A 22,646-nucleotide genomic window follows, 5' to 3' on the forward strand; every position below is an offset into this window, starting at 1 on the left:
CTGTCTGATTACTTGAATAAAAAAAAAAGAGACCAAGAGAAAATTCATGGGAGGGAAGCGCTACTTGCAGCAAGGACACCTCCTCTCCCTGAGAGTTTGAAGGACATAGAGTCGAGAAAGCACTAATTCATCCCGGACGGACACGGTTAGCTGCCGCTAGACAAGGACAAAGAAAAGGAAAAGCCCTTGCAGCGTTTATTTCCCGAGAGAGCTATCTCTTGGGCGACCGATAAGCTGACGCGTAACGCGGTCATTTTACACGCCCAGGGTGTTCAGGGGCTTGGCGAGTAATTGCTGTATCCTCGAAGCCGTGCATGATTGATAGACTCCAAGACGCGACATAAAGGACGACACACTGTACTGAACCCGCCTCGACGCTCGCAGATATGCTTCCTTTGTTTAAGAAGCTCGCAGACCCTAAATGGCGGGAAACCACCCCTGCTGTATCTCCTTTTCCTTCTTACGAGAGAGTTCATTGGAGCCGAGAAGAGCGCCCTCGCTGCGAACTGAACGTAGTGGAAACCAGTTTATTTTTATTTATTTATTTTTCACAAAGAAAGAGTAAATTACGTCGAATGTGCATTGCTTCTTCCTCGTTCCTTGTGGACATCACCTTCATGGTGTTTCTAATCGATGTAGGACGTACCGTATCTTTGTTGTTTTTATATCTGAACCTGGTCATGTCGGTAGGGGTCGTTATTATTTTAATGAATAAATAAAAGGAAAAAAAATCTCCATTTAAGGTAACGTCAAGCTGTGGTATATTCCGGTGGAAGAAGTATTACATGATGGTCATAATGTATATTCAGTGGAAAAAGGATAATACTTATCAGTTTAAAACGTCATATTGCTGTGGCATCTTGTTTATTAATAAAAAGAAAACTTTGCACTTACAACCATGCTCTATAATAGCTCACTATATTTGTGCCTTGCAGTAGCTAAGCGATATACTTAGATATGTAGCACCGAGATCGCACGTTTACGTAGGCTGCAGCACGGACTCTAGGCTTAATGCACTCGAAAACGGGAAATGCGACATCAAAATATGAGTAGTCATTTCGCTTGATTTTCGTGTGGTGTAAGTTCTCTTGCATGGATACGATGCGTGTTAGTCTCTGCATTTTATTGCCGCATGATGCTGACGCAATTACAGGTCTGTAGCTGATCCTAAATTTTTACTATACGGCGGTTTCTATCCTGGTCGATTACGTCATTGTCGGAATACAATACATCACAGTTTATTTAACCCCTATATTTTCAAGTTTTTCGTGTTATCGCGTAGTTGATCCTACCACGGTCACATATAGCCTGTAGGGATATATCAGTCACTTTCGACATGTCTTCTGCTTTTGCTGGCGCATGTGAACCTATTATTATTATTATTATTATTATTATTATTATTATTATTATTATTATTATTATTATTATTATTATTATTATTATTATTATTATTATTATTAACCTAGAAAAATCGGCTTCATGGGTCTAACCTCCTTCTTCTCCCCACATGGCAAATAAGATAAAATCCTGACACTTGTTGATAAAATCTGGACACAGAGTTTATCAACAAGTTTATCAACAAATTTTGTTCGAACCAAAGCGTTGGAACAAAACTTCAAGAAGTGACAGAAGACAAGACGCAGTTCCATTAGTCGACCCACGTAGCTCGAATTATTTGAGAGATAGCCCTGCTTTTCCAGCTACATCATGAGATAGCATCTGGCTACGCAAACGTCCCCTTTAATGTCAGCTAAGGGGAACGCCGACGAAAGATCTGCCGTACCGAGAGCGATGACGGCACTGAGAACTGTCTGTCGTATGTTTGTGCAAACACGTAGTTTTTATTGTCGCGACGTGCAATCAAAACGCGCAGACTTAACATCGTCCTTGCCTGAATCCAGACACACAATAAAGCAAAATGTCTGCAAACTAATGCTATCACCCTTTTCCAAAGTAAGAAGAACGTTTACCGCTTGACCATGGATTTCGCGATAAGCAACGGCGCACTGTCGGAGCTAATCGCGGATGTCACGGCCGGGAAAAACTTGTTTAACCCATTCAGACGTTATGTACACACTTGTACACCACTCGTTCTCGTTATTCTCATCAAGTATAGGCTCAGAAGGAGCAAGATATATCGTACATTAGATGAATTAAACGTTCTTCATGATTATTTGTCTTCATAAAACCTCATTTTGCAGTGTACTCCTACATATGATCACGTTTCTGAAGGCACTACCACGTTTGACGAGTCGTGCGATGTGCCGCTTCCTGCAAGCAATGAGAGAAGTAGAAGCTTTTGTTGCTCACAATTGACATAACGAAAAGTAAATTTGCGCTATGTTTCTAGCCTGATAATACATTCTATATATGCCAAAAGTACGTATCAATGGCTTCAGGATAAAGCGAGATTTTTTCTTGATTAGAACGAGTTACTATGACACACATAGGTTCAACAATTATCTCGTTATTTTTGTTGCAATTAAATAGTGAGTACCTTGAAGTAACGTTGTAGTGATTTGACACATGCACAGACATATCCTAATAGTTGCTGTCTCAAAGGGTTAACAGCTTTAACGCATGGTGCGTTTTCTACGCACTACTTGATGGCGCTATCCCTTTTCTTTTTTTTGTGCCCTTTACGAGCACAGTTGCTCCCGAGTGCGCCGAGAGTCAGACGGAAGAGTACGCGGCGTCGCCCGAGCTCCGCGTCGCATGCGAAGTACGCGCCAACCCGAGCGACGAGCTGCACTTCGAGTGGCTGGCCAACACCACCAAGCGCACAGGGCGCATCAACAGCCTAGCGGTGAACGGAACCCGGGCCCTGGCTCGGGCCGTCGCCAGCAGGGAGCTCGAGTACGGCCTGCTCCTCTGCTGGGCTTCAAACAGCGTGGGAAAGCAGCGAGAACCTTGCGTCTTCCGCATCGTGCCTCCCGGTGGGTTGCCAAGCAGGATCGCGCAATTGTTAGCAGCAGCATTAATATTTTCTCTCAGTCTCATGGAAAAGAGTGTAAAAATAAAAACAGAGGCGTATAGCTAGTAAGTTCTGCCAGTATATTGGCCATCCAGGGGACGGGATGCTGTGAATAATGAGAATAACAACAGAAACAGCAGTTGCAACAACAACAACAACTTAATAATAATAATAATAATAATAATAATAATAATAATAATAATAATAATAATAATAATAATAATAATAATAATAATAATAATAATAATAATAATAATAATAATAGAAGTAGAAGAAGAAGACGAAAAAAACCTAAAAAACCTGTTGAGAAGGAAACTGCACCGCAGACATTTTTCATCGTGAAAGGGAAAGTTCTAAAAAGCAGAACTACTAGCAGACCATCTAGCATAAAAGCTACGTGATGAGCTTTAAGTGAAGATAACCGCGGTCGTCGGCGCACAGTGACAGGGGATCAGATTGATTTAGACTTTTAATCGTCAAAGCTGAAGCAGGGGCTGCCCCCGGCTCATGCGTGCACAATGAAATGAAACAGGCGATGTCAATCATGTGAACTGACCTATGTGGATGCATTAAACTTCCACTATATGCGCTGAGAGATTCAGAATACTTTCATACAATGCAACCACTGCCACTACAACATAGCTCTGATTTACTTTTTTCTTTTACTTCGCTTTTCAGCGCCACCTGGCGATCCTAAAAACTGCACCGTTGCCAGGAAAAGCCATGACAGCGTTGTGGTCAGGTGCCATTCTGGCCATACGGGAGGTTTGCCGGTGACTTTCTTCGCCGAGCTTCTCTCCGCGAGATCACCGCCCCCTTCTCTGCTGCTGCCGCTGACCAATGCGACTGCTGCCCGATGGCCAGAGTTCGAATTCGCTGGACTACAGCCGGGAAGGGTGTATCTCGTGCGCGTCTACGCCGCTAACTCTCACGGCCGTAGTGGCGTCATGGAGGTGCGATTCTCCGCAGGCCGACGACTGCTGATCGATTCCGAGCCCGCGGCAACCACTGGTGAGTGAAGTTTACGGTATAGTATGCATAGGCTGTTTCAGAGGTATGTTTGCAAACACAAGCTGCCCACGAAAGAAAAAAAAATTAGGCGTAACTCTGCGTATTCACTGGTTGAAACACTGAGCCTACGAGTGTGTTTTTACTATCAAATGGCCGACTGTCTTCTCTGTTTGGTTGTGTATCGAACACTGAAATAAACAAACGAATAAACGAAAGAGGTAGTGAGTGAGCGAGTGAGCAAATGAGCGAGCGAATGAACGAGTGAGTGAACGAACGAACGAACGAGCGAGCGAGCGAGCGAACAAACGAATGAAAGAGCGAGCAAGTGAACGAACGAGTGGAAGAACGAACGAACTAATGAGAGCAAAGTGTTTGTTTTTTTGGAGCGTTTGGGAAATTGTTGATAATGAGAACAAGAATTTAACCCATTTGAGATAATAGCTTGAGTCACTGAGCTAGCAGAGGTTTACGGATGGTTCGCCATCACCTTGCAATTAAATAATAATGAGAAAGACTTCAGAACTGTAGAAACAGGATGAAATACCTCCTGGAAGATCTCGATTGCTGGCGAAAAGAGGCAAAAGGTATTTGGCGATAGCTTTAAAAACAACGTTGTATACACGACACGTAAGCGAAAGCGACAACGAAAGTTCGAATGTTGCCTTGCTGGGGAACCACTTAAATAGCTTTGACTCAAAAGGACACGCATAAACTAGGTGTAGTGTCCATATGTGTCTTGTGCATGTGGCGTTTCGAGCTACATCAAAGCCATTAAAAAGAGAAAAATTTTAGAAGCCACGAAAAAAAAAAACTAACAGAAACAAAACTAACAGAAACAATATTGCTGCAGCAGCTACAACGCAAGCCGACGGTTGTATAATCACTTTGTAAAACTTCCACTTTTTATAAATGTGCAGATGGCAACGCAACCAGCCTGCCAGGCCACGTTTTAGGCTTCCTCGGAACAGTGGTTGTAGCCCTTGCCTGCGCCATAATCTGCCTCACCTTCGCAAAGTACCGAAAGCACAGGCGAAAGCGTAAAGGTACGTTCGAAAAGCTTCAACATTTCTTCTACAATAAAGGATCATATAATTTTTTCCGTCTGAATTTTTTTCCTTCTGCGTTTTCTTTTTCGTTATGTACGTGTAAAAAATAAACTTCCGGGGAAGCAGTGTGAATTACACCTAAAGTTCGGTTGAAGAGAAAAATCAGCGTTGTAATCAACATTTTAAAACTTATTCACTATTGAAAAGAGCAAGGAAAAAAAAAACTGAATGAGTCTTCTCTTTTTTATGCGAGCTCAGTACGCTAGTAAAGGGTGCCTTTTTCGTTTCTTTTCGCTTTAAGAGCTGCTCAGTCTGCTTGATTGTGGGGGAGCTGATTTATCTTAATTACGCGCTGAGCTGGTTGCAGTTCTTAGCAAACGTTCTCGTTCTACTCATACCCCATAGAAAGTAAGCAGACATGAATTTAAGCACAATCTTTTTTTATGTATTTCTAACATTTTTCTTGGGAAACTTTTCAGGGGACGTAGCGATAAGCGGTTAATAGGTGGAAGTAACATGAATGGGAGAAACAGGGTGGAAACATAATGGTATGCTTTCACCCAAGCCATTTTGCCCAAGCCATTGCGTGCTGCCTTGCAATATTGTCCGATGCGTTCTTTGCACTGAACCTTTAGGTAATTGAAGGCGTCACAAAGGATTGCAAGGAAGCTTTAACTAACGTTGCGATATCGTTGCCATACTCTTCTACGAAAGCTTGAAAAGTTCAAATATGCAAAAACTTACGATGTTTTTTTTTATTCAGCAGGTATGAAAGAGACCATCCATCTTCAAAAGTAAGTTGCACTAGTTAGTCTATATCACATGTTTGTTCCGAACAAGTTGTACGCGCACACTTTCTGTAATAAGCAATGAAGCAGTTAGAATTCGCGAAAACACTACAAAAGTTGTCTTCTTACCCCGTTTCCTTGAAATAGATCGCGCAATGGGAATAACTGAGCTGAGTTATTTATTTCCATTTATTGAGGGCTTTTCGGGTCGTGGTTTCAAGCTCGAAAATTATCAACTTTTGTGTTGCTGTTACATTTTTGTTTATGCATTTTAAACGAATAGAAAGGCAAGCTTGGAGTCGACTATTTCTAGACATCATCAGAAAATTAACGCTAGCACGTTCGTCTGATTATACGCTACCCAGAAACGTTCTAAGTTCATGTAAAAATGTACCTCTCCTGCTATGAAAGACAGGAATACAATAGTCGCACGCACAGATACTACTGTTGAAGTGCTGGTAAATCACACGTAATATACGTAGTGTGCTAACAAGTGTACATATGTCGATTGTATGTTGATTCGATCCTACATTGATTTGATGATATTTACTTCTTGTGTCACTTGCGTCAGCGTAGCGTAACGACGACGTTGAACTACGAAACAGTACCAAACACGAAAGAACGGTGGCGTGGAAAACATCTTTTGGCCTGAATGTTCTATCAACCCTCTTGCCCCATGCTAAATATATTCACAATGTTTTTTACACTATTTAGAGTTTACTCATCTTCATCATCGTCATCATTTACCAAGGTGTCATCATCATCATCATTATCATCATCATCATCATCATCAGCCTGACTACGTCCACATCAGGACAAAGGCCTCTCCCATGTTCCGCCAGTTAACCCGGTCCTGTGCTTGCTGCTGCCAATTTATACCCGCAAACTTCCTAATCTCATCTGTCCACCTAACCTTTTGTCTCCCCCTAACCCCCCGCTTGCCTTCTATGTGAATCCAGTTAGTTACCCTTAATGACCAGCGATTATCCTGTCTACGCGCTACATGCCCGGTCTATGTCCATTTCCTCTTCTTGATTTCAACTATGATATCCTTAGCCCCCGTTTGTTCCCCAATCCACTCTGCTCTCTTGTCTTTCAAGGTTACACCTACCATTTTTCTTTCCATTGCTCGCTGCGTCTTCCCCAATTTAAGCTGAACCCTCTTTGTAAGCCTCCAGGTTTCTGCTCTGTAGCTAAGTACCGGCAAGATGCAGCTGTTATATACCTTCCTCTTGAGGGATTGTGGCAATCTACCTGTCATAATTTGAGAGTGCTTGCCAAATGTGCTCCACCCCATTCTTATTCTTCTAGTCACTTCAATCTCGTGGTTCGGCTCCGCGGTTATTACCTGTCCTAAGTAGATATAGTCTTTTACAACTTGAGGTGCACTATTACCTATCTCGAAGCACCGCTCTTTTCCGAGGTTGTTGTACATTGCTTTCGTTTTCTGCAGATTAAATTTTAAGACACACCTTTCTGCTCCCCTTGTCTAGCTCCGTAATCATGAGTTGCAATTTGTTTCCTGAGTTACTCAGCAATACAATGTCATCGGCAAAGCGCAGGTTACTAAGGTACTCTCCATAAACTCTTATCCCTAACTGTTCCCATTCTAGGCTCCTGAAAACCTCCTGTAAGCACGCGATAAATAGCATTGGGGAGATTGTGTCCCCCTGCCTTACACCCTTCTTGATTGGTATTCTGTTGCTTTCTTTATGAACCACTAAGGTAGCAGTTGATCCCCTGTAGATTTCTTCCAGGATGTTTACATATACTTCATCAACGCCCTGATTCCGCAGTGTCTGCATGACGGCTGATATTTCTACTGAATCAAACGCCTTCTCGTAATCTATGAAGGCTATGTATAGTGGTTGGTTATATTCTGAGCATTTCTCTATTGCCTGATTGATAGTATGAATGTGGTCGATTGTTAAGTAGCCTGTTCGAAATCCTGCTTGTTCCTTTGGTTGATTGAATTCTGTTTTCTTCACTCTGTTAGCAATTACCTTTGTAAATAGCTTGTGTGCTACAGAGAGCAAGCTGATCGGCCTGTAATTCTTCTAGTCGTTGTAATCTCCTTTCTTATGTATTAGGAGGATGTTAGCGTTATTCCAAGACTCTGGTACTCTTTCCATCAGGAGACACCTCCTAAACAGGGTGGCTAGTTTTTCTAACACAATCTGTCCTCCATATTTCAGCAGATCTGATGTTACCTGATCCTCACCAGCAGCTTTGCCTCTTTGCATGCTCTCCAAAGCATTTCTGACTTCTATCATCACGGGTGGGGTGTCATCTGGGTTACTGGTAGTTATTATATTATGGTCGTGGCTGTCCTGGCTACTGTACAGATCTCTGCAAAACACCTCCGCTATTTTAACTATCCTATCCATATTGGTAGTTATTTTGCCTTCCTTGTCCCTTAATGCATACATCCGTTACTTGGCTATCCCAAGTTTCCTCTTCACTGCTTTGACGCTTCCTCCGTTTTTCAGAACGTACTCAATTCTCTCCATGTTATACCGTCTTACATCGCATACCTCACGCCTATTAATCAACTTTGAAAGCTCTGCCAGTTCTATTTTGTCTGTTGTAATTGAGATTTATAGATTTGATGCTTCTTAATGAGATTCTTTGTTTCCTGGGAAAGCTTACCAGTGTCCTGTTTAACTACCCTGCCTCCAACTTCCACTGCCCACTCCGTAATGATACTCGTCAGATTATCATTCATTGTATCTACGCTAAGGTTGGTTTCCTCACTCTTAGCCGAGTACCTGTTTTGAAGCGAGACTCTGAATTTCTGTACTTTCCTTCTCAGTGCTAGCTCATTGATTGGCTTCTTGCGTATCAGTTTCTGTCGTTCTTCTTCAAGTCTAGGCGAATTCGAGACCGTACCATCCTATGGTCACTGCATCGTACCTTGCCAACCACTTCAGCATCCTGCATGATGCCTTGGTGTGCACTCATTATAAAGTCTATTTCATTCTTATTTTCGCCATAAGGGCACCTCCACGTTCACTTGGGGTTTCCTCATTTTCGGTAGAAGGTATTCAATATCCGTAAAAATTGCATTCTGCGAATTCTTCTTGTAGCTCTCCTCTGGCGTTTCTAGTACCGATGCCATAATTTCCTATTGCCTGGTCTCCAGCCTGCTTCTTCCCTACCTTTGCATCAAAGTCTCCCATCAGTATAGTATACTGTTTTTTTATCTTACTCATTACCGATTCCACGTCTTCATAGAAGCTTTCAACTGAAGCGTCATGCCAGGATGTAAACGCGTAAGCCTGTACCACCTTCATCTTGTATCTTTTATTCTGTTTAATTACAATACCTACCACCCTTTCATTATTTATATAGTATTCCTCTATGTTGCCAGCTATGCTTCTGTGAATTAGGAACCCCACTCCCAGTTCTCTTCTGTCAGCCAAGCCCCGATAGCAAAGGACGTGCCCATTCTGTAGCACCGTATGGGCCTCATCTGTCCTCCTAACCTCACTGAGCCCTATTATATCCCATTTTACACCCTCGAGCTCCTCGATTAGTACAGCAAGACTTCCCTCACTAGATAATGTTATAGCGTTTAACGTTGCCAAGTTCAGGTTCCAATGGCGGCCTGTCCGGATCCAGAGATTCTTAGCACCCTCAGCTGCGTTGCAGATCTGACCGCCGCCGTGGTCAGTTGCTTTTCAGCTGCTGGGGACTGAGGGCCGTGAGTTATTTGACGTATGCATGTGGGAGGTAGTGGCCAGATACTGCACCAGGGTTGCCAATCCTTCTTTGGTGAGGGAGTGCGTTCCCGGCGGTGGTTACCGGTGAGGCCGCACCCCAGGCCTCTTAATGCAGTTCCATCACCACGTGGATTTTTTTTTATCCGGTTGAGAACTGTGCGCCATCGGTATTTCAACCACGGACCTTTTGCATGCGAGGCGGGTGCTCTAACCACTACGCCTTTGCCGTAATTCACAATAGGTTTTCAAAGCTAAAAATTGCTTTCCTTTCTCGGCAAATGACACCACAAGCTCAAAAGTCACTTGTCACAGCCATTGGCTGGTTTGAGCATAACACACTCGCCGTTACCGGGGCCGCCGCGGGAGACCGCCACTTGTCCACGAATATCTGCGTGATCACACTGAAAAGTCCCGTATTCGAAAAAGAGGTACTAAAGGCCACGAGGTGCCTGTGACTTATTTTCCTTCGCTGTGACATTCATCCCTGCCCAACTTCCAGCTATTTCGTCAGGACGAGAAGAGAGAATGCAATTGCAGTGTGCCACCAATCTTCAGAACTCCGCTCGTACCGGAATAACTCCAGAAACTCTGCGGCGGCAAATCTGAGGCAACAAGCATGTTTACTGGCTCCATGGCTACTTGCAAAAGTGTTGCAGGGTCCCTTTAAAGGAACATGTTACCCTCAAATCAATTCTCCATTTTATTAAGCTTGTTATGACGGCTTATATAATCCAAGTATTATAAATTCCGAAACGATAAGCATCCCACAGGTTACCACTCGCATCCTACCAAAACTACCACTCAAGGTTGCGTCGACCTTCCTTGAACGAAAAAAAAAAAGAAATTTGCGTAGAGCCCCTATTTCAATTGGAAGGAAACACCGTGCGGGCCAGCCAGGTCATGACAAATATCCCCCATTTTATATGTTGTACACACCATCTGAATTCAATTTGAAATGGTTCGATCAAAATCACTATTCACTTCGAATTCACTTCGAACCTAAAATTCACTATTCGCACAAGCCTAGTTGTGACCTTCTGAAATGCATTTATTTTACACCAGACTGTTTGTGAACAGTTTGATTATTTACGAAAATATTAGTAACAGCGGTGACACTATCAATCTGGCTCGTGCACACACACAGACACGCGAGCCATTTATTTGTTCGAGTTTCAGAATGGAGAATCCTCTATCAGCGCCCATCCGCTTAAAGTGACAGAAACGCAATCTTAGCTAACTGCACGAAGTGGGAGATAGGCATAAATATTAAAAATAGGAAGGTGTTCCTTGTGGCATTTCCGTCAAATAATAAGGGGACGTGTTAGCGCCTAGGCGCCCCCATGCGCACCCTTACTATTAGTCGAGAATGGCTTTGGAATGTGTTTTGGACCCGCTATCATATTCAACTCTTATTTATAGACATGGCAAATATAGACCCCGCAGTTGATTTGTTTATATACGTGGATGATAGTGTTTTACTACTCACAGGAAAAGATGCGAATGAACTAATAAGATGTAACGCACTGCTTATCAAGCTATCAGATTGGTCTCTTTCAAATGTGATCAAGATTTATCCCACCAAAACAAAAGCGATCCTTCTTAAAGCCATAAATAAACCTTTTCAGTTGACGCATTCAGTCACTTCAGTTTAAATATAGAATTGGTTAACGAACATAAAATGCTTTGAGTTATATTTTCATGCCATCTGAGTTGAGATGCTCATTTTAATAAACTTCGAAACAGGTTTTCTGCACAAAAGCCAAATTACAAATTCATCACGTATTATTAACTTCGCAGTTTGAATTATCGCAGTTTAGTATGGGCGACCACAACGCGACATACATAAAGTAATTACATTACAAAAGAAAGTTCTCCGGCACATTGCAAATATCGAAGCTCGGGCGACAACAAACTCATTATCACAAAAATACAAAATCATTCGTGTATAGATGGCTACTACGAATGACGCGTTTTGCAGATGTTCCATTTTTGCAACGAAGGAATACAGAGATTTTCTTGCATCCGTAGCGACCTTAAAACACCACTACCTACCTCTGCATCTAAGAAACCCTGAACCTTGGTTTGTGCAGCGCTTTCGCACTGAATAAGCTATACAATCCCTCAAACACAATTCACCGAAAATTCTAAACATGCAATTAAATTATCTCGCAAGGAATTGAAGATGTATTTCGCTAACACGCACGCATGTGTACGGCATATTCACCTGTAACGACGAAAATCAAATTATATTTTTAGTGCTTTGCTACTTATGCAAGTATTTGTATCATTAGGTGTTCAATAACTTCTAATCGTGCATATGAGTGTCAAATTTCTTTTGTACTAAAATTTTTATGTTCCCGCGCTGTCACGTACAACGCCTCCCGGGCCCAGTCAAGCTGCTGACGACAGATTTTAGCCCCGGAGGACGTTTCTAGTTTGTACTAGAAGAAATAATAAAGTTGAAAGTCAAAGTTGAAATATCAAGAAATGCATGAGCTTAATATCAATGGAAGAGGAGGGCACAATATTATTAGCTGTCTTTCGACCACGCGCTATCAAACGGGAAAGCGCGAAAAAGCATGAATTGTTGTTACACGAGACGTAGACGCACGTGGCGTCGACTCATGGAACGGTTCCACTACGCTGGGATGGGTAGGGTGGAGACACGCGTCGCTAAAGTCCCTCTACAGACAGGCGAAATGGAAACGCGTTGGGCGTCTCGAATCTAGCGCGTGGGGTGTTCTATCAGCCTTACCGACGCCTGCATTCATCCAACAGGGCAGCCTGTCGGAACGGTCCACAGAAATCTGCTCGCGTCAATCGGCGAACTGCACGCATACTGAAGCACCAGGGCTGACAACGATTTGTTGGACTACGAAGAAGATGAAGAGCAGGAGCAGGCCGCTGAGGAATCCATACAGCAAGTGAAGAAGCCCACCGGAGGCTACGTGTCCATTCACAGCTCCGGGTTCAGGGATTTTCTTCTGAGGCCCGAGCTTCTGCGCGCCATCGTGGACTGTGGCTTCGAACACCCGTCCGAGGTACAACACGAGTGCATACCCCAGGCAATCCTGGGCATGGACATCCTGTGTCAGGCCAAGTCTGGCATGGGTAAGACCGCCGTGTTCGTCCTGGCTACTCTGCAGCAGCTAGACCCTGTCGACGACCAGGTGTCCGTGCTCGTGATGTGCCATACCCGAGAGCTGGCCTTCCAGATATCCAAGGAGTACGAGCATTCCCGCAAGTACCTGTCGGCGGTGCGCATGGCCGTGTTTTTCGGCGGCATGAACATCTCCAACGACGAGAAGGCGCTCGCGGACAGCTGCCCCCACATTGTGGTGGGCACACCCGGTAGAGTCCTGGCCCTCGTTCGCACCCGCAAGCTGCAGCTGAGGAACGTAAAGCACTTCGTTCTGGACGAGTGCGACGAGATGCTTGAGCAATTGGACATGCGTTGCGACGTCCAGATCTTTCGCGCCACTCCTCACAAGAAGGAGGTCATGATTTTCAGCGCGACCCTGAGCAAGGACGTCAGGCCCGTGTGCCTCAAGTTCATGCAAGACCCAATGGAGGTGTACGTGGACAACGAGGCGAAGCTCACGCTGCATGGCCTGCAGCATTACTACGTGAAGCTGCGGGAGAACGAGAAGAACCGCAAGATGATTGAGCTGCTCGATTTTCTCGAGTTCAACCAGGTGGTCATCTTTGTGCAACCGTTCAGCGCTGCGTGGCTCTCGCGCAACTGCTGGTGGAACAGAACTTCCCCGCCATTGCCATCCACCAGGCCATCCACCAGACCCAGGAGGAAAGGCTGTCCCGCTACCAGCAGTTCAAAGAATTCCAAAAGGGGATACTCGTGGCCACAAACCTGTTCGGACGAGGAATGGACATTGACAGAGTCAATATCGTCTTCAACTATGATATGCCTGAAGACTCCGACACGTACCTCCACAGGGTTGCCAGAGCTGGACGTTTTGGCACCAAGGGGTTGGCGCTGACATTTGTATCTGATGAGCAAGACGCCCACACCTTAAACCAAGGGCAAGACCGGTTTGACGTTAGCGTCTCTGAACTGCCTGAAGAAATTTACATTTATTTTTACATCGAAGGCCACTGAGCTATACTAATGGCTCAAAGCCGCTTTGACAAGTGGTGAATCGTTACGTATGAACATTTTCCTCTAATTTTTTACTTAATGCGTTTTGTGTAAAATTGTCTGTTCATCGCTATTTTATTTCAATACATATTGCTCAGATATTACGATTTCAAAGCCATATTAGACTGAGAATAAAGTTTGAAAGGAAATAAGGTGTCAGTGATATAAGTTTTGTTTACACAAGAGGTATACTATAGGCTCGACTCAATCCTGTGAAATCCTAAGTATTAAGTTGAACTGCGAAGTTGTTAAACTGTTCGAATGGCACTGTTTGAATTGTCTACTGTGGGCCCTGACACTCCCGCAGCGTGTGACTAAGAGTGGAAACCTCGCCACACGACGTGCACTGTTTGTATTGTCCCTTTTTTTCTTTTGTATTCTTCTTTTTTGTATTGTGCCTTTTTTTTCTACCATGGTGTAAGTAGGCTTTAACTGATGGTACATTCGACTGATCGTTTTAGAGTGCTCTCCAGGTTCTGCAAAGTATACGCAAAAATTGCAACTAAGCGCTGCCAATAAAATAATTGAGGAAGTAAATAATCAGGAGGGGGGGGGGAAATTACCTGCATTCCTTCTTGTTCTCGTCGTAGAGCCTCCAAGCTGCTGAGTTTATCACGTTGAAACACAATCACAGCGCTCGTAAATGATCACCCGAATGGACCGAAACCTTTTTACTTGTGTCTGCGTGTACGAAATAAGACTGTTTACTCAATGACACAACGACATTCCTTGGTTCAGCTGCGCAAAACTCAGGCGCCACCGACGACGCAGAGAGATAACACTTTGTGTAATCGGTGAAGTGTTTCAGTAATGATGACGGAAGTCATGTTAAGAGATTGATAGAACACATTTTGACTAGCGTTAACCGGATGTGTTCACTTTTACTGATGCATACGTGCACAGGGCTTCACCACAGAAAAGTTTCTGCGAGTGCGGCTCTGGTGATGTCGTCTACCAGTCGCCCGACCTCATCACGAGCAAGTGCGGAATGTCGGGTAAGTTTTTTGGCGTTTCGTGCTTGACTTGCCGATTGCGTATCATGTAACGATTGGTGGACCAGTAGAAGTGAATCATCATCATCATCATCATCATCATCATCATCATCACACGCCACACATAGACGAACGTTATTAGAAAAGGATATACCCTGGCCGCTTTTCCAGTTACGGCACAGCAGTGAGCCTTTAAAATAGAGTTAGTGATACTGCATAGCAATTTTTTAGCGCAAAATGACATCATGAGGAACAACACCGAACAAATCTCTACTCTTGCAGACCAGAACCAGTAGAACATGCGTAGTTTACACCGCGCGCAGCAACCAGCACAACTTGAACGACCGAGTCAGTGCACCTACGGTGACACATTCAGAAAAGAAAATTCCGTGCCAAACAAGGGTGACGAAAGAACACTATTGTGAATCCAACGATTGAATAAAAACGGCTTCGTATATTTTCTGGTAGTGTCGCGGCACTTCTTAAAATGAGTTCCTAATCTAAAAAAGCTGCTGAATTGCATTTTTGCAGAGTGGAGCTAACATCGGAGCCAGTACCAGTCCGCAGGTATCCCTAAAAATCACCATGAATTCACACCAGCTAAACATTTCAAGAAAATTAATAATAACGGGTATTGTAAGGATATGATGGTGTACTATTTTCTAGTAAGTTCATTAATATTTGCTAGTGATGTTTTAGCTCCACTGCTTTTTATCATTAAATGCGTGCATGCGTTAATGTGTGCCTGCGTGTGCTCAGAGCAGGTAGTGTTTTCAACATCAGCGTTGAATAGTTTCGCCATCGGCAACAACAGGAGCGATCGAACCAGAAAGTTGAACAGTTAGTTGCGAGTAGACGCTCTTTCCTTTTGCCTATTTTCCCCCGGTGATTTGCGTAGTCTGATTTTCTTGTAACATGTACCAACTAGCTCAACAACAAGTTCTACTGAAGCATTGAACAGTACAGCTTGTGTTCGTTCATTATCTGTATTCGAGAAAATCTTGGCCCCCCCGATTACTTTTTTGCCTTTGTTGACAGTTGTTCTGAAACCAGTGAGAGTTTGTGATACAAAAATGAACGACAAAAAAACAACTTCTTACAGTGGTTCGAGAGGTCACGTAGAGTTAGGCACGCTACATAAGTGAAAAAAAAAAGAAAACTCTCCAGCGCTGTTAACTAAATGCAAAGGCTTCAGTGGATGTGTAAATGACTAAACTCGTTAGTGGTGAGTACTTAACAGAACGCCCCTAGAACACGCACCCAACAGCTGTCTGAAAAGGCCGACAGAAAGGAGCAATTTGCTGCCACTCTAGGTAGACGGGCCGGCCGGGGCAGTCGACCTACTGTATAGAGGTGCGCTGAAAGCAGCGAATGGTGTCTACTACATCTATCTGCTCTAAAGCCAAGCAGTTGTCGATTTGCCTGAAGGAAAGAGAGAGAAAAAATGTCCTTCGTTCTCTCTCTCTCTCTCTCTCTCTCTCTCTCTCTCTCTCTCTATATATATATATATATATATATATATATATATATATATATATATATATATATATATATATATATATATATATATATATATATATATATATATATATATGTGTGTGTGTGTGTTGCAAGAACGTTTATTTCTACCCGTTTTACCAGGAATGAAGGAAAATAGGAGAAAAAGAACGGCAGAGAGGTTAGCCAGCCTACAGGCAGCCGGTTTGCTACCCTGCGCATGGGAGAGGATGGGCGAGATGAAAGAGTTTTACCAGCAGTGGCAATGGCGCACCACTGTAGAAATGAACCTCATGCTTGCATGATTTTTTAATGACTTGACTGATTTACGTCAACTGAACCTTGATGCAATTTTATGGAGTTTTTCTTTCGATTACTGTAATCTTCACAGACTTTTTAACCTGTGAAAAAAGCAATTGGAGCTATGTAAATGCACTAGCAGCTCCTAAGCAATGTATTTTTTTGTGTTGGCGGCATACGTGCTTAGTATTGTACGTCGTGTTTCTACGTTTGCTACATGTAGGCTTGCCTCTTTGCTGTTTTTGGTTGCTGGGCAGGTCAAGTCGACATCGCAGCAGTGGCAACTGTTCTTCGTAGTAAATCGAGTGGTGACAGTGGGTCGGATGGGTGCTACCACGAGACCAGGGTTATCACCGGATCCTTGTCTCCAACAGTACCTGGAAAGGTTTGTACCACAGAACATTGCCGTTGTTTAGAGCATCGCAGCAACCGATGTGCATATAGATTCCAGCTGGTGCGTTGAATTTCTACATACAGAAAGACTTGTACATCATCGTCAACATGCAACGTGGAAGAAAATGCCTGTAAAAGCGCTACTGCGCTTTTTGCAATCGACTGACCTTTCTGGGCGATTGTAGTTAGAGCGCGGCCTTCCTGTGTGTGTGTGTGTGTGTGTGTGTGTGTGTGTGTGTGTGTGTGTGTGTGTGTGAGTGTGTGTGTGTGTGTGTGTGTGTACGAACGTTTTTTCTCCCTTTCCTTCTCTCTCTCTACACCCTCTTTCTTTCCCGTGTTTCCCAGTCCCAGTGCTTGGTAGCAAACCGGGTGCTATTATCTGGTTAATCTACCAGGCTTCTCCTTTACATCTTTCTATCTATATATATTCCTATTTCTTTTCTCTAATTAAACATGTAGACAACTCGGCTAACTGGCGAAAATTCGCTTGTTTCCTATTTGAGCATTCTGAACAATTACTGGAAAGAGTAAAATCAAGTTTGCTGAATTGCAAGACAAACAGCTACTATCAGCCGAAATTTTCCAAAGCAATTTCTTCCGCAAACCAAAATCTTGGTAGTCTTACTACGCTTAGTTACTAAATTTCTTTTTGCTCTTGAAGGCCATAGACCTGTCTAATCTTAAAGGGGCCCTGCCCCTCTTTTTGAGCATGATCAGCAAACGCTGCCGATCGGTAGTAGAGGCTCCCGACAACACGCGAGCCAAATATTATACCGCAGCACGCGGCCTGTAATTCACAAATTCACAATAAACAATCAAAGTCAGCTGAAAATTGCTTTCTCTTTTCTCGACAAATCACGGAATACAGCCAAAAATCACATGTAGCAAGCCCATCTATCAGTCAGTGGTTGATTTGAACATGGCGCGCTCGCTCGTTACAGAGATCGCCGCGGGAGGTGGCTACTTGTCCACTCGTGCGCGCGCGACCACACCGAAAAAAAAAAAAAGAGAAAAATATCACAAGGTCACGAGGTGTGCGTGACGTTTTTCGGTGGCCTTGCCATCCCTCCCTGCCTAGCTTTTAGCGTTTTCGTCGGGACGAGAAAAGAGAGAACGCAATTGCAGCATGCGACAAACCTTTGTAACTCCACTCGCACTGGACGGATTCTCAGAATTTTTGCGGCATTGAGTCCGTGAAAAAATGAGCTCTTACAGTGAAGTCATTCAATGGTTACTTGAAAATGTGTTTCAGGGCCCCTTTAAGAATTAAAGACATCCCTAATATTTTAGTATTTAGAGCTTGTGTATTGTGTTATGCTAAAAGAGGAGAGGCGAACAAGATGTGCTGGTAAATATATAACTGCGAAGCTATACCATAGAAACAGTGTGGTAAAACATGCGGCTATGTCTGCTTGTGTTTCAAACGTACAAAGTAAATTAAGGTAATTAAAAAGTAAGATACAATACTGAGAAAGCATAACCTAACACAAACCACGCTAAAAAGGAAGTAATGGCCCCTGATTTTCACGTAGTCATTGAGCAGAATTGCAGTCAGACTACAGCATCTGCGCAGTCAGTACGCTCAAGGTTCTGCCACTGTGTTCTTTCACACAAATAGACGAGTTTCAAACAAAACACACTGTGCGCGATGCCGATGATCTCTAAAGTCACCTGGTTGGCTTCGTGGGCAGCTCTTTTGTTGCGTTTGGAGACAGCGCCACCGCGCTAGTACAGACGGCTTATATCGTCTGGGGAATTTTATTTTCTTCGGCGTATTCTACATGATTCGCACGTCTTAATAAGATGCGAGAATGGGTTAAACACTGAGCACGTATAAGTGCAGTAATATGTGTGGTTATACCTGTAAAACGTCCAACGTGTCAACGAGGTGCACAAGCATGTGGTAACGTTGCGATGAGAAGAAAAAAGTATGTGGCACCTTGCAGGCTTAAGATGGAACCGGGATGTCTCGCGCTGATAAAAAGGAAAGCGTGATTTGCTATTTTTCCTTTTCAGCCGTAAATCACCGTAAGAGATCGAAAGCCAGCAAGCCGGGAGCGATGGACACCGGCAGCGTTAATCCATGTTGGCTGGAGGATGGAAAAAGGATTATCGTGTTCCAGTAAAGGATGGCGCTGAAGGATACCGGATCCGCCGCTGATTGCTCAAGTACTCCTGAAATCACGAGAGGTATTGCTCTTTAGCTACGTCGCGTGATTCCGCAGAAGTCACTTGCAGTATTCGGTCTTCGTGTGCTTCGAGTTGTTGACTAATGCGGTATCACCTTGCATGTTGCTAGCATGCTCAATTAGTTGAGCAACCATCGAAGAAAGACGTTAGTCCTCGGTTCGATGCCCGAAACAGGACTCATTTTTGTGCGATGAAAAAGCTCTCATTTCTGAGTAATCTGTCCAGATTGTCTTGTGGCCAGTGCTACAAACAGATGATTGTCGATCACCCCTTTCGTAATCATTGAACCACGTTGTAGATTTACTCAAAATTCATTTGCAACAATCGCAAAAAGGGATGCTGCCTATGTTGAAAAAACTACTTCTGCAGCACAGTATAAGAGAATAATTAACGTGATCGAAGTCTTCAATCTTAGACAACGTATAGCTGAATTATTTCATGTACAGCGCGTGAAGGTTCTCATATATAGCAGCAACTTTTCGAGTGCAAACTTGGGAGTTTAGTGACAGCTGCTGGTGCACTACCCGCAGCGCTTGCATTGCGGCTGGTGTAAAACGACAGTTGTCCGGTATGCAATTAAGTTAGAAATGTACTAAATTAAAACAAAGGAGCCTTGTAACAAGTCCTTGCATGTATACTGTCAGAAATTTGCTTTTATGGCATATGCCGAAAATTTTGATCTCGTTCATATATAATATAAATGCAGCGTTACTAATTTGTTATCAATCGTGTTAGAAAGCAATAAATTTCGCCCGTTTTCCACAAGGACATTTTTTCGTAGTTTGGTTTCATGCGAATTATTTGTTTTTACCTTCGTAGAAATCAAACAAAATAGATGAAGACATACTGCTTCTATCCTTTACAGTTGTGATTCCTTTTGCTCATTTTATCATGACGAGATGCATATTTTACGTTATGACGCCTGCTTCTCTAATTGTTGCCCCTCACAGCTTTCAAGAACTACGAGACTAGCACAACTGCGGACAGTACCACTTCCGTACGTAACTACGTGAAATTTTGATGCGCACGTGGAAGCGTACAATGAACAAAACAGCATTGTCAGTATAACCCACGCTTGCTTTTACTACGGTGGTTCATTGTTACTTTTAAAACGCGAATCTGCGTCCACAAAAAGTGGGACGCAGGCTATCATCGGCGCGTGGCTGTATCGATTAGAGAAAACCACGGAACATTCAATTCACTCGCGAGGGATGAAAAAAAAAAAAGGATGATGAAAATGCAACATTGTCTTCCAAAACTGCACCTTCCCAAATTTTTGTTCGCGTTTTTATTGTGATCGAATGAACAAGTGACCCACACACGAAACGCTTTGTGCAAACGAAGGCCAAAAATGACGCGTGCTGAATAAATGACGCAAAAATAGGCATTTCGCCTAAGTGTGTATAAAGGGAAAAGGCTAGTGAATAAATAATGAAAGAATCCACCGGCAACTCAGTACGAAGGAAGGTAACAGTCGCAGACAAGAAGCACAGCATGGCTGCGCCGCGCTTTCAGGCGTGCCTCCATAACTCCCGCTTACTTCCACGTGAGCGCTGCCTACTACAACGAAGTCTCTCTGCTCGTGGATTCTGGTTCGCGCTAGCAACGGGCTCACCGGGTCGTAAAATAGAACGACTGAACGGTGTGTTTGCCGAAATAACACTTCCGCTCACGTCACCAGCGGTTGCACGCTGCCAAAATGTATACACGTTGCGGTAATGCTTCCTTGAACGGCGACTGCTAGCTGTTGTCTTGGTCCATCGCGTTTTTCGCGCGCTTCCTTAAGCGAACGCCGAGTTTTCTTCCGTAGCGCCTGTAATGCGCTCCTCCACGCCATTTTAGGTTTTATGTTTTTGGTCGGTGGAGTTGCCAAGACTAAATGTTTAAGTGATGAACGGTGGTGTAGCTCTTACGCCGCGATCTGTGCCGCGGAAGTATTAGTGTGGAAATGAGCTCACTATAAGAGCACATTAACGGTAGGTTGGTTGGTGTGTAACTGGTGCTTACAATTTCACAGAAAGCGCTAATCAGTTACATCAGAAAACTGTATTTAAAGTATAATGAGGTTAGTAATGTGCATCATCGCGCAATCATTGTTTTATCTGTTTATTTATTATGTTGACTTGGTTCAATGTTAGGTCGAGAGTTTTCGCTTTCATAAGTGGTATTGTGCTTTTACGTGTGCCCGTCGGGCTTGTGCACAATTGTACATCTAACTCACTCCTTCCTGAACTCCAAAAAAAAAAAAGTGTGCTGCGCCCTTCGCGCCCGGTAGAACTCACTGGTCTGGGCTCTTTGACCTTTCGGACGTTTATGCTTCTGTGTTTCCAAGGACCACTGACATTAGGACTGTCACACTCCACCTTTATTATGTGTTTGGAAGGAGAAGCAACGTGAACAAAGGCTTTGGATAAAAAGCAGAAATACTCTCTTGCGTAGTAATTGTGAATAAATGTCTCGAGGTCTATCAAAAAAATTCGAAGGTTTGTTTTATTCGCAAAACTACCGAGCTATGTCTCTAAAGCCCATTACCCTATTAATTGTTTGTCACGCAAAAATGCAAGCAACTTTCCATAAACTCTTTATTACCACTTTCCTGCTTCATTTTTCTTTTTGCCGCGTAGCAAGGCAGCATGTTGCGACTCTTTATGTTGGTTTCGGGTCATTTGATTAAAGATTGCTACCTCTCTCTCTCTCTCTCTCTCTCTCTCTCTCTCTCTGTGTGTGTGTGTGTGTGTGTTTGTGTTTGTGTTAACAAGCCTCTCGTATTCTCACTGTGCTTTCTTTTTTTCCGAAACCTTCCTTCTACTTACAGTCTTCGTCATCCGGAAAAACCTCCTTCTGAAGTTGTCTGCCACGCATCTACTGAACTGCTGAGACAGAAATTCCCGTTCAACCACAATAATAACATGACGCGGCGGGAGCTGTTTTGGACCTTTCTTCCTTCACGACCAAAAGTAATAAAACCATGCTGGCCACCAGTATGGCTTCGGTTTCAATCTCTGCGCTGAAATATTCACGACTGGAGCGAGGAACGTGTTAGAAATCACCAAGCATTTTAGCGCGATGATTTGATATCGCAAATATATGTGTCAACTCCTACTTCCTTCCTTTCTCTTAACTCTTTCAGCCCTCAAGCTTTTTTTACTTTGGACGGAGAAATTTTTATGAGTGCTTTCGTCGTAGAACCAAGAAAAGCCACAACAAAAAATTGAGCCAGTGGTCCAAGTGGTTATGGATTTACAGAAATACGCAATCATAAATGCGCGAAAAGTGTGGCTGAAACGTGCTGCTAAGTGCTATAGAATGATACATGTGCCGTATAATATTTCTGCGGATGGCAACAATAAAACACAAGCAGCATCTTATTAACGCACATATACAGGTTAGTAAATACAGAGATATGACAGAAATAAGTTTCATGCAACGCTACTCAATGAGAAAAGTGCAGGACTTGACGCGAACCTCCCAAAGAGCCAACGTTTGATCTGGCAGTGAGTTTAGAGTAATTTTTTACCGTAAAAAAATTACCGCCTAAAATAAACATGATAGTATATTCAGCGTTAGGATGTCCCAA

The 22,646-nt window shown here is 43.4% G+C and overlaps 1 protein-coding gene and 1 pseudogene across 3 annotated transcripts in view; both read left to right on the forward strand.

Moving 5' to 3' along the window:
- LOC119172630 (kin of IRRE-like protein 2) overlaps positions 1 to 22,053 on the forward strand; it is a 65,998-nt gene extending 43,945 nt beyond the window's left edge. Inside the window, exons 7-14 of one of the 3 annotated variants that reach the window (XM_075892653.1) lie at positions 2,652 to 2,936; positions 3,653 to 3,985; positions 4,903 to 5,028; positions 5,795 to 5,825; positions 14,601 to 14,692; positions 16,744 to 16,871; positions 18,896 to 19,069; positions 21,885 to 22,053. In XM_075892653.1, the coding sequence (XP_075748768.1) occupies positions 2,652 to 2,936; positions 3,653 to 3,985; positions 4,903 to 5,028; positions 5,795 to 5,825; positions 14,601 to 14,692; positions 16,744 to 16,871; positions 18,896 to 18,901 (1,001 nt within the window). In that variant the 3' untranslated portion in view covers positions 18,902 to 19,069; positions 21,885 to 22,053. Of the gene's footprint in view, positions 1 to 2,651; positions 2,937 to 3,652; positions 3,986 to 4,902; positions 5,029 to 5,794; positions 5,826 to 14,600; positions 14,693 to 16,743; positions 16,872 to 18,895; positions 19,838 to 21,884 lie in introns of those variants that run through there. The other 2 variants (XM_075892655.1, XM_075892654.1) reach the window with 2 other exon arrangements.
- On the forward strand, positions 9,820 to 13,658 carry LOC119171388 (ATP-dependent RNA helicase DDX39A pseudogene; annotated as a pseudogene).
- Positions 22,054 to 22,646: the final 593 nt, after the last annotated feature.

The sequence above is a fragment of the Rhipicephalus microplus genome, chromosome 4 (assembly GCF_043290135.1).
Source record: "Rhipicephalus microplus isolate Deutch F79 chromosome 4, USDA_Rmic, whole genome shotgun sequence".
NCBI classification, from domain to species: domain Eukaryota; kingdom Metazoa; phylum Arthropoda; class Arachnida; order Ixodida; family Ixodidae; genus Rhipicephalus; species Rhipicephalus microplus.